The sequence below is a fragment of the Oenanthe melanoleuca genome, unplaced genomic scaffold (genome assembly GCF_029582105.1).
Source record: "Oenanthe melanoleuca isolate GR-GAL-2019-014 unplaced genomic scaffold, OMel1.0 S016, whole genome shotgun sequence".
In the NCBI taxonomy this organism is placed as follows: Eukaryota; Metazoa; Chordata; class Aves; order Passeriformes; family Muscicapidae; genus Oenanthe; species Oenanthe melanoleuca.
In genome coordinates this window covers 70,785-81,273 of record NW_026612665.1, presented here as the reverse complement: position 1 = coordinate 81,273, position 10,489 = coordinate 70,785, and the positions used below count along the sequence as shown (strand labels likewise).

Here is a 10,489-nt window from a genome sequence, read left to right as displayed (position 1 = left end):
GTGTCCCCACCCTCCTGCTGAGGCTTCTGCTGCAAGCGTGGGACAGGCTTTGGGGAAGCACCAGAGCAGGCAGGTGTCAGGAACAATGCAGCTGCCCAGGGGCTGCTTATGGCCTCTGACACCCAATTCCTCAGGGCTTCCCACCGCCCCAGCCCCTCAGGTGCCTCCTGTCCCCTTGCAGCCTCCTGGCACCCACTCCCTCACACATCCCCCTCATTCCTTCCCACTGCCTTGTCCCATCAGGGCCTCCACAGCCCCTCATCCCTTCACGGCCTCCCAGCACCCCATACCCTCAGGATCTCCCCCAGCCCGGCCACCCTGCCCAGCAGCAGCGCTGCAGCCCCACAGGAGCTCCAGAGGAGCCCGAGCAAGAGGCATCACGGAGCCCTCAGCAATCCAGCCAGGAACACCCTGGCAGGAGTACACTGACGGCGGTTCCTGGCTGGGACAGGGGCCGTGGCCATCTCCAGGCACCGTCTCACAGGGATCCCCGCAGCTCCGGCCCCTGCCCACCCGCTCTGTCGCCAGCACAAAGGCTTCAGCACAACCACCAAAGGCCAAGGGGCGTCTGGCCATTTCCCCTGCACCACTGCATGCCTGGGCAGCTTGCTGAGCACAAGCACCCTTCTCTACCTCTTCCCCAGTGCCCTGCAGACCCTGGGCAGCAAAAGAAAGCTCCTGGGAGTCTGTCTACTGCAACACATCCTATATTCCTATAATAAGTAAAACAAAAAGGAGAACAAACATAAAGAAAAGAAAAATCCAGCTGCCTCGCTGTTTCAGGTGGCCCCAGCAGGCAAAGCCTACAAGATCAGCTCTTGGCAGAGCTCCCACAACACAGCCAGGCACTGCCGCACAGATGATGCCATCTCATGCACGCCCCACGTTATCGATCTTGCAGCTTTCAATATGAGGAGTAGGAAGCCCCTGTATGGACGCTGTTTCAGCAGGAAGGTTTGTAACTGGCAGGGCTGCTGTCATCTCCCATGTATTCAAGGGCTGGAAGTGAAAGGAACAGAGCCACGGTCAGTTCCCAGATCTGCAGGGACCCGAGGAGACTCCCGTGCCAGGGCCATTCCATCCTGCTCCAGCCATAGCCAGGAGGGAGCAGGGAATCACCGGGATCAGCACGAAGCTGCTGGCCACGAATCCCCCCGTGCCCCTGAAATCTCCGTGTGCTCTGCCCACGCCGCCCCCCGTCCGCACAGGGAGCAGAGCCCTCCGCAGCCGGGGCAGGGCCTGCAGCTCCTCCTGCCAGCCCCGCTGACAGCCCGCTGCCCTCACTCACCCTCACAGATGATCTGCAGCTCTTCCTCCTGCCCTCTCAGGCACCACCCGGCCATCCCTGGGAACACAGACCTTGTCACGGCTCTGCCCAGCGGCACAGCTCCCTGCCAGCGGCGCTGCCAGCCCTGTGGCCACTCGCCCTCGTGGCCGGCAGGGCTCAGCCCGGGCCCTTGCCGCATGCTGCCGCCCAAGGCACGGCTGCGAGAGGGCGGCAGCAGCCCCGAGGGCAGCCGGGGCTCCACGGCGCCGGGCCCGGATGGCAGAAGCTGCCGGGGCAGCAGGCGGGGCTGGGGCCGAGCTGCGGCGGGGCGGGGAGGGAGCCCGGGCTCACCGATGAACCTGATGGCCGCGTCTCGCAGGGGCTCCTGTGGGCTCCGCAGGTACGGCAGGGCCTGGCGCAGGTGCTCGGCCGCTCGGCTCCTGTCCTCTGCCAGCTGCGGAGAGCGGCGGGAGGGAAGGCTCGGGGCGGGCTCTGCCCCTTTGCCAGGCGCTGCCCGCGCCCGGCCCCGGCCTCCCCTGCCCGCACAGCGCTGAGGCGCGGCCAGCAGCCGCTGGGCCGGGCTCTGCAGGGGCACAGGGCCGGCTGTGCCCGGGGAGCCGCGGTGCCGCCCCGCCCCGCAGCCCCGCTGGGCCGGGGCTCCGTGGGCCCCCGGCTCGGGGCCGCAGGAGCCTGGAGAAGAGCCCGTGCGGCCGCTGCGTGCAGCACTGGGCAGGGCCACAGCTGCCAAGCGCACACAGTGAGCGCCGCGCTCAAGGGGCTGCTCCAGCCTGAGCCTGGCGCTTCCAGGCCGTCCTTACCAGGCACTCGGCGAACTTCCACAGCTTCTTCCTATATACCAGTTTTTGAAGATGGTTCCTCTCCAGAAATGTGGCTGCACAATGCAGCGTTTCCCAAGATGCCTGGAGAGCAGCAGAGATGTGGAGATGGCACCGCAGTTCAGGGCACAGGACCCGCGTCCCTGTGCCAAGGCCAGTAGGAGGCTGCAGCCCTGGGGGTGCCAGGGCAGGAGGCAGCCGAGGCCCCTCCCAGGGGGACACGGACAGCCCACGAGTCCTCACCTGTGCCACACGCCGATTCTTATCATGGCAGTGGATGAAGAGTGGGAGTAGGCTCTGCTGCACTTGGGTCTTCAGAGCCTTTTCTTCTTTTTCTAGCAGAAGAGTGACCAGCGCTTGGAAGAGCAGTATGGACACCTGCTGCACCTGGCTAGTATCCTGCATGAAAGGAAAAATAAAAGACCTCAGCATCGGATGCCTGGGGCTCAGCTGTGCACTGGCCTGCAAATCCACAGGGCACAAATTATTTGGGCTGCTCCCAGTAGCCATGGCTGGGGGCACAGAGCCTTACGTGGTCAAAGAGTGGCAGGAGCGCCTCAGCCAGCTGCAGGGTGATGGGGCTGGCTATCAGCTTGTCGTTTTCGACCACGATAAAGCTCAGGGCCATCACTGCCATCCTAACTATCTCTCTGTCTGGTTCCCACAGGAGCTTCACAAGCCTTTCAGACAGGCTGCACATTCTTCTTGCCTGTGTGGAACACAAGTCTGTGAAACCCCACCCTGCTGCAACAGGCCTCGGAGGCCAAAGGCCTGTCCCGAAGCACTCAGGCAGCTGAACCGGGAGGCAGGAGAGCTGGGAGCAGCTGCTCCAGCACCCGAAGCCCAGCCAACACAAGGGGCTGCTTTCCCCAGCACAGCTTGAGGCACTGCCCCCTTCTCACCAGCGAGGGATGATCAGTGAGCTTGAGGACGGCCCTGAGTGCCAGGTAGCGCTTCTCCCTGCACTCGCTCTGCAGGTGCCGTGACAAGATGTTTAGGACGAGTTTACCGCTGCTTCCACTCAATTTCTGGTACTTGAGGACCTGAAAGGCACAGGGCAGTGGCAGGGGACCCGGCCAGCAAGAGCCCAGAACCGCACAGGGCTGGGCCCAGAGAGCAGCACAGGGCACGGGCACCGTCCCAGACAACTGTGGCTTCGAGAGCACAGAGAGCTGGGAGGCAGCTCAGCGAGGCAGCGCTGGCCATCAGGCTCACCTCCACAATGAATGCCAGGGCAGGCAGATCCCAGCGTGGCTGCTGTGTGCTGAGAAGCTGGAGAAGGTGACGAAAGATCCGGGAGCACAGTGGTGGGGAGACACAGGACATCTCCCTGGCAGGAGTAAAAGTAACCACGACTGTGAGCCAGGGGCACAAACCTTTCCCAGGACTGATTCCCAGAGGTCTGGTCTTTCCCCACCATCCTGCAAGGGGGCCTGCACCATTTGGGAGGCAGCTCCCTGTGGGCACTCTCCTCTCCCAGCCTTTTCCAGTCTGCTTGGCAGTCCCTCAGTGACAAGGCCCTCTGGCCCACGTCCACGGGCACTGTGTGGGGGACCCGAGGAACAGAGCAAAAATGCCAGGGACAGTGGAGAGCAGGGAGTCTCACCTGGCCAGCAGACCCACGGCATAGTGGTGGGTGTCAGCACACAGCAGGGTAGTCCCAGCCACACTTGCGCCCCACTACCACCACCGAGAGGCGGTGGCCTGCTGGCCGGCACGCAGCGGGAAGCAGGTGAGAGCAAGGTGGCCCCACGGTGGCCCGGCCCGCCTGACTGGCGGGCATTTTGGAGGGGGGTCCTGGGCGCAAGGCTGATGGTTGGCTCTTGGCCGCAGGGCAAAAGAAGCAGCTGCAGGAGCTGTACCAGCTGGGCCCGCAGCTGGGGAGCGGCGGCTTCGGCACCGTTTTCGCGGGCACCCGCCTCTCAGACGGGAGCCCGGTGAGTGGCCGCAAGGGCCGGGCGTGGGAGGAGGGGCAGGGACGGGGAGGGACAGGGCTTGAGCTCAGCCCGCCTCTCTCCATGGCTTGCAGGTGGCCATCAAACGCGTGGCCCGGGAGAGCGTGCTGCAGTGGGACGAGCTGGTGCGTGAGCGGGGCCAGCAGGACAGGGCGGGCCGGGGAGGGCTGGGATACGCCCGAGACCCCGGCAGTGGCCGGCGGGGGATGGCGGGGGGATGGCGGGCGTGGGCTCAGAGCCAGAGCCAGGGCATGGCGGGCCTGGCAATACCAGAGACCGGGGTGGGGCTGGGCAGGGGCCACCTCCCAAGCATCCCCTGGCGCTTGGCGCCAAGGCCAAGCACCAGAGAGGCTGCCCAGAGGGGTCGCCGGGGCATCCCAGGCGGGGGCCAGCGCAGCAGCCACAGGGCAGCATCAGGCCTGCTGGAGGCATTGTCTCCTCCTCACAGCCCGACGGCACCCGTGTTCCTCTGGAGATCGTGCTCATGGAGAAGGTGGGCTCTGGCTGCCGCTCAATCATCCAGCTCCTCGACTGGTTTGAGCTGCCTGACAGCTTCCTGCTGGTCATGGAGCGCCCGGAGGCATCTCGGGATCTCCTGCAGTTGCTGCTGGAGCAGGAGTTCCTGAGCGAGGAGGTGGCGCGCTGGCTTTTGCGCCAGGTGCTGGAGGCCGTGTGGCACTGCACCGCCTGCGGCGTCCTGCACCGCGACATCAAGCCGGAGAACCTCCTCGTGGACCCGGAGAGCGGCGAGCTGAAGCTCATCGACTTCGGTTGCGGCACCTTCCTCCAGGAGCGCGCCTTCACACGATTTGCCGGTGAGCCCCCAGCCCGGGCCCTGCTCCCAGTGCCAGGCACTGCACGGCCCCATTCCCTCCGGGGCTGCAGGCAGCAGCCTTTAGCCGACGGCCGGCTCCTGGCCCACGGCATCTGCCCCGTGCCAAAGGGCAGCCGTCAGCCGGCTCTGCCGTCAGAGAGGGGGCTGCATAAGCCGGGCCCCGGCCTCTGGGCCTGTCTGGCCGGCAAGGCCGTGGGCTGCTCTGCTGGCCTTCTTTGCCTTCCACAACGGCTTCTTGCCTTTGGCCAGTTGCCTGGGGGAAGTGGGGTGGCCTCCGGGAGAAGTAGGACCCGCCGGTGCCGCCCCTGCCTCAGCCAGGAGGCCGGCTGTCTGCCAGGCTCTGCAAGGCAGCGGCCTGCGCCCGGACAGCGCCGCCTGTCTCCCCTAGGAACACGCGTGTACAGCCCTCCCGAGTGGATCGGACTTGGCTGCTACCACGGCCATTCGGCGACCGTCTGGTCCCTGGGTGTGCTGCTGTACGAAATGGTCTGCGGGAGCCTCCCCTTCGGGGACGACCGCGCCATCGTGTCGGGGCAGCTCGTCTTCAGGCGCCAGGTCTCTCCAGGTTGGTATGCGGCCTCAAGAAGGCAGGCTGTGGCGGATGGCGGCGCACAGCAGCCCCCCAGGCGGTTCGGCGGGACGGCCATGTGCCCTCAAGGGCCGGCCGCAGGAGGCGGCCCGTGCCGACGGGCCGGGCGCGGCACGCGCGGCTGAAGCGGGTGGCCGTGTCCCGCCGTGCCGCTGTCCCGCACGGGGCAGGGAGGCTCGGGTCCTGCGGGCGCTGGGGGCGGCAGCCGGGCAGGAGCCTTCTGCCTGTGACCGGCGCTTCCTGGCTTCTCTCCCCAGAGTGCGAACATCTGGTGCGCTGGTGCTTGTCCAAGCACCCCGCCGACCGGCCACAACTGGAGCAGATCTTCTGGCACCCTTGGGTGTGGGGCGGGCATTTTTGATGCCTCGCCGGAGCCTGTGCAGCACCCGCTTACCACGTCCCACGCAGGACCCCAGAAATAAAACAAGCACAAACCCATTGCGGGCTCTCAAGTCTGGTCCTTGCCAACAGCTTCAGCTGAAGAAAGCTCTTGGGGAAAGGGGGAATCTCAGTGCTCCCTTCGGCCTTCTTCAAGCTTTCCCAGCCTTTCCTTCAGCATGGGAACTTTGTGTCTTCCAGCACTGGAGGGCTAGGAGGGGCTTTAACAAACCAAGAAATGCAACAGTGAAACAAGCGCTGTCCTTTCAAGCTGAAGCAAATGGCACCTGGGCTCTCCTGAAGTGAAACGAGGGAGGGCTCTGCATGCATTGCCACGGCCAGCGGGTGGCAGGGCCACAGACCTTGCTCTGCTAGCAAAGCCGGGAGAAGAACCAGAAGCACCAAAAGGTCATTTGAGCCCTGATGCACTCTTTCTCTTTCTTTCTCTCCAACGGGCAGCAGGCAAACGTAGGCCAGGCCTCGTGGCTCATGGCAGAGCCTTCTTCCTCCCCAGAGAGCCTCCTCACTGTAAGGGGGGGTGCCCCCCACCCAGCCCGGGACTCCCCAGCTCAGCCCCCCCAGGGGCAGCCTCCGCCTGCGCCCCACGCACCCTGAGCCAAGTGGGGATTGGCGGCCATCCCGGCCACAGCCACAGCAGATGCATCGAGCTTCACACCTCTGACAAGAGGAAAAGGGCCAGCAAAACATCCGCTCGGGCCACGAGGACAGCAGACTTCAGGATGCAAGGTCCCTGGGAAAATTGTTTTGCAAGGTGCTGGGCTTCATCAGTGCTGCTGGCTTTTGAAACATCACCTCCTAAAGGGCACAGGGAGGCGGCAATTGCCACATGTCGGAAGCCAAGCAGGCGAGGCACAAGGCTGGCTTGCCTAAACTGGCGGCTTCTGCGGGCGAGAGCATGGAAAAGAAGCTGTGTGCCCCGTGGAATCCAGGTCAGGAGAAGAATATGCAGATGCTTCTTTCCACTGTGGGGAGAAATCTGCTGTGGGGAAAGCTCAAGTGGAGATGCAGGCGGCCAGAAATCAAAAGAGCGGGGCACAATAAAAACAACCTTTTCAAACACCTTCCTTGGAAAAAAAGGTTGCAGATATAACATTGTCCCCTTCCAGGATGCGCGTGGTCACTCGACAAACAGCCACAGAGACACGGTTAAGGTGTTTCATGCGTCCTTTGCCGCTGTCTTCAACACTCCTCCCTCCCTTTGATGCCTTCCCTTTTAGCTTTCCTCTTTTTCAAGTTCTCTACAGCCTTCGTGTGTAACTCTGAACTTCATCTAAATCTCTCTTCACAGCTGAGTCAGACAAGAGAGTCCTTTTCCAGCCTGAGAACCAAGGACACCATTGCAGCTTCAGGCCCAAAAGTGCAACCAACGGCCAACTGAAGAAAGCAAGCCGGGAGGAAGGAACTTCACAACCTGAAGCTGTGATGAGACAACGAAGCCCAAGAATGGAAAGCACATAATCCTGTTCTTCAGGCTGTACAGAAGCAAGTGAATGAAACAGCAATAGCCAGTGCAGTCACCAATCTGATGCTTTCTGCCCTTCTTGCCTTTGCACTGTAGAGTAACAGGGGTTGGGGTGATGCCTCTGGGTGCTATCCTGCTGCAGGGTCCATCTCAGCCACTCTGAAGGACATTTCCTGGAGTGCTGAATCTCAATCTTCTTCCCTGCACAGTGAGGCTGGTCCTTTGGCCTTTTGGCCATCAGTCATTCAAATTGATTCTCGCTGGCCTGTTACTGCTCTCCCTGTTACTTGAGGTATTTTTACAGTGGTACATGGTGACCCAGATGGAGGATAGAAACAAGCTGTCTGTAGCCCTTGTAAACCTGTTCTCTGCCTTTCCTCACAGTCAATGACTCTTGGCCAACTGGGACAAATTGTAGTCTCTGACTGCTTTGTTCTGTTTGACTTGAGGTGGAAATGTTGCCATCTCACCTGCCAGCCTGCAAATACTTCCAGCAAATGACTGGAAACAAAAAGCCCCGTTGTCGTTGTGACACATGGGAGCGATCCCAATTGGAGATGCTTCAGCTTGGGCACGTCCCGAAGATTGTGCAGGACAGGAGGACTCGGTGGGAAAAGGTATAACATTTGAACAAGTGTGTCTGCAGCTCTTGGAGGCAGAAAGGAATCCTTGGGAAGGAAGCGGAATGGTCATTGTGGCAGTCATTCTTCAGAAAATTCATAAAAATGGAACATGAATATGGCCATGAACTCGAGTAAAACCAGCCTTTGGTTTTGACCCATCCAGTTTGAGAAGTGGACATCAGAAAAAACCCATTTAAGAGCCCTTCATGTGGCTGACAACATCTTCCTACAGGCCTTCATTTGAGAATGGATCTCAAAGTAATCTCTGCCAGCCACCTTTCTGACACAAACTCATTGTTCTTCTCAGATCCGCACAGGCTCTGTCACTGAACCTGCTGCAGCAGCAGCAGCATTGTCTAAAGGAGCCTTTGTTCCCCAGGCTGACAAGAGGAGCCTGGGCAGTTTGTTCATCTCCAGCACTGACCCAGCTGCTGCTCAGCAACAGGACACTGAGGAGAAGTACTTGCAGCTACTGAGTAGGTCTTGTGTATCTCTTGTCTGAGGAACAATGTATTGTGTGCATGTGTCAGCCTAGCTGTACCAAATGTTCCTCCTCACTGTGGTGTCACAGGGACATTTAGGACTCCCCACAGGAGCTGCTGTAGAAAATCACTCTGTGTGCTGGCCATCTGTGCTGCAGAGCTGTGTGTCTGGTTGTTGTTGTTACCCAGCCAACCACAAAGGGTTTAGACACCCAGCCAGTGGGGCTGTCTTTTTTATCTTCTGGAAACTGAAATCTCTGCTATAAAGTCAGCATCTTGCATTTTGTTTCCTCAGGGAAAACAGTGAACATGAAAAAACCTATGATAAAATACACTGAACTGGAAAATATTGGCAGCGGATGAGTCCAACCATAGTTTCTTCTACACAACCATGGGCAGGGAATTTGCTGGTAGAATGTCTGCCAAGTGTGAAGTCAGACAAACTGCAGATATATTCAGACACTGGGGTTAGATTGTCCCAGCTCTCAGTACTGGTCAGAATTTGTGAGCGTAGCCAGAAGACATTGTCAAAGACATCTCCATGCTTCCAAGATCTTGTCTGCAGCAAGGAATAGGACCTGGAAGATCTCCTTGTCTCTCAAGTGTGGGACAGATCTGTGTTAATTTCTGTAGCATTTTGGAATAGCTCCAAATTATACAAGCACACTAAGGAAAGGAGAAGGATCTTGCTTGCCTGAAAGAGAAACCTGCCCCTTATGCTAGCTGTGAGATAACAGTTCTCAGGAACATTTCTTCCCAAGAGTTTGCTTGAAGGAAAAAGTCCATGGTCAGGATAAGGACTGCACAGTGTAGAAAGTGAAATCTGAGATCAAAGAATGAGCTCTCTTTTTGAGCTGAGGCAGTAAACCCCAACATTCCAGGAATAGGCCCAGTGTCCATGCAAAATGAAAAATGCATCATCTGCCTTTTGGCAGACCCCTCCTGCAACCTGCATGTTTTAGGCACTTATAGGAGAGATCTCATATCTGGGCTGGCTTTCACTCCAAATTCTAAATGGCTTCTCCTTTCTTTGCTTTCTTTTGTTTGTAGGACTTTTGGAGAGGTTTGTAGGGCCATCAAGAAGGCAGCAGGCAGAGAGGTAAATGTCAACAGCCCCTGAGGACTCTGCAGCTCTTGAGGGCTTTCCCCTCTGGTGTGAGTTGTGGCTGGAGCTTTGGGTAGAGCTCTGCAGTAAAGGCACAAGAAGCAGAGACTGGTGCCATCCTGCAAATTGCACTTGGGACAGTCTTTGTCCTTCTCGGCTGCCAGAAGGAAGGCGAGGAGGGCAGCGGTTCCTTTGAGAGAAGAACGCGCTCACTCGCTCTCATTTGCTGAAGCAAAGGTGGTGCCTTGGACATCTCACTGCTCTTTGGGGCTACAGCTTCAGAGCTTTGTTGTCATTTCTGGCTGCCAGCAAATACATCTGAATGTTCCTGGTAGTTCCTTAGCCACCTGCAGTGCTGCACTTGGGAACTGCACATAGGGAGAGATCTGCAAGGCGTCCCTAAAAGCCCTAAGCCCTGCTTATAGTCCAGGATGTATCCACTGAGTCCCAAGGCATGGATTACTTCTGAATCCCAGACAGAGCAGCAGAGGGTGTGGTCAGAGCTTTGTGGGTTATAGTTGAGACATCTTTGTTACCAAGTGGACAATGCAAAACATCTGTGGCCATGTGTCCTGTAACTGGTTCCCAAAGAAGCAGAGGAATGGGCTGTTGGAATGTCAGTTCCTAATTACTCCAATGTCTAATCACAAGGCACTTTGACTCAGCTCAGCTGTGTCACTGCAAAATCACTCACTCCATGTGTGTGTGGTCTCGTGCCACCAACATCTCGAGTTTCTGATTTTCAATGTCATTTTAGGTGGCCATAAAGAAAATAAATCTCCATGGACTGAGAAAGAAGGAACTAAAATTCAATGGACTCATAGTCATGAAGGAGTATAGGAATCCCAGCGTGATCAACTGTTTAGACTAGTGAGTTGCTTGTGTCCCGTGACTTTGTTTACAAACTGCAAACATGCAAGGTAAAAACCCAATTTG

General features: G+C 58.7%; 2 protein-coding genes across 2 annotated transcripts; one reads left to right on the top strand and one right to left on the bottom strand.

Annotated features, from left to right (window-relative positions):
* Window positions 1–692: 692 nt before the first annotated feature.
* On the bottom strand, window positions 693–2,740 carry LOC130266325 (translation initiation factor IF-2-like). Its single transcript, XM_056515630.1, has 4 exons — window positions 2,636–2,740; window positions 2,358–2,502; window positions 1,289–2,008; window positions 693–999 (listed from the first exon to the last, which is right to left on the bottom strand). The coding sequence occupies exons 1-4, from the start codon at window positions 2,738–2,740 to the stop codon at window positions 944–946; spliced, it is 1,026 nt and encodes a 341-aa protein (XP_056371605.1). The 3' UTR covers window positions 693–943.
* A 274-nt stretch (window positions 2,741–3,014) lies between these two features.
* On the top strand, window positions 3,015–5,843 carry LOC130266320 (serine/threonine-protein kinase pim-1-like). The gene is made up of 7 exons (XM_056515626.1): window positions 3,015–3,050; window positions 3,664–3,835; window positions 3,937–4,040; window positions 4,133–4,183; window positions 4,507–4,873; window positions 5,282–5,458; window positions 5,740–5,843. The coding sequence occupies exons 1-7, from the start codon at window positions 3,015–3,017 to the stop codon at window positions 5,841–5,843; spliced, it is 1,011 nt and encodes a 336-aa protein (XP_056371601.1).
* The last annotated feature ends 4,646 nt before the right edge of the window (window positions 5,844–10,489 follow it).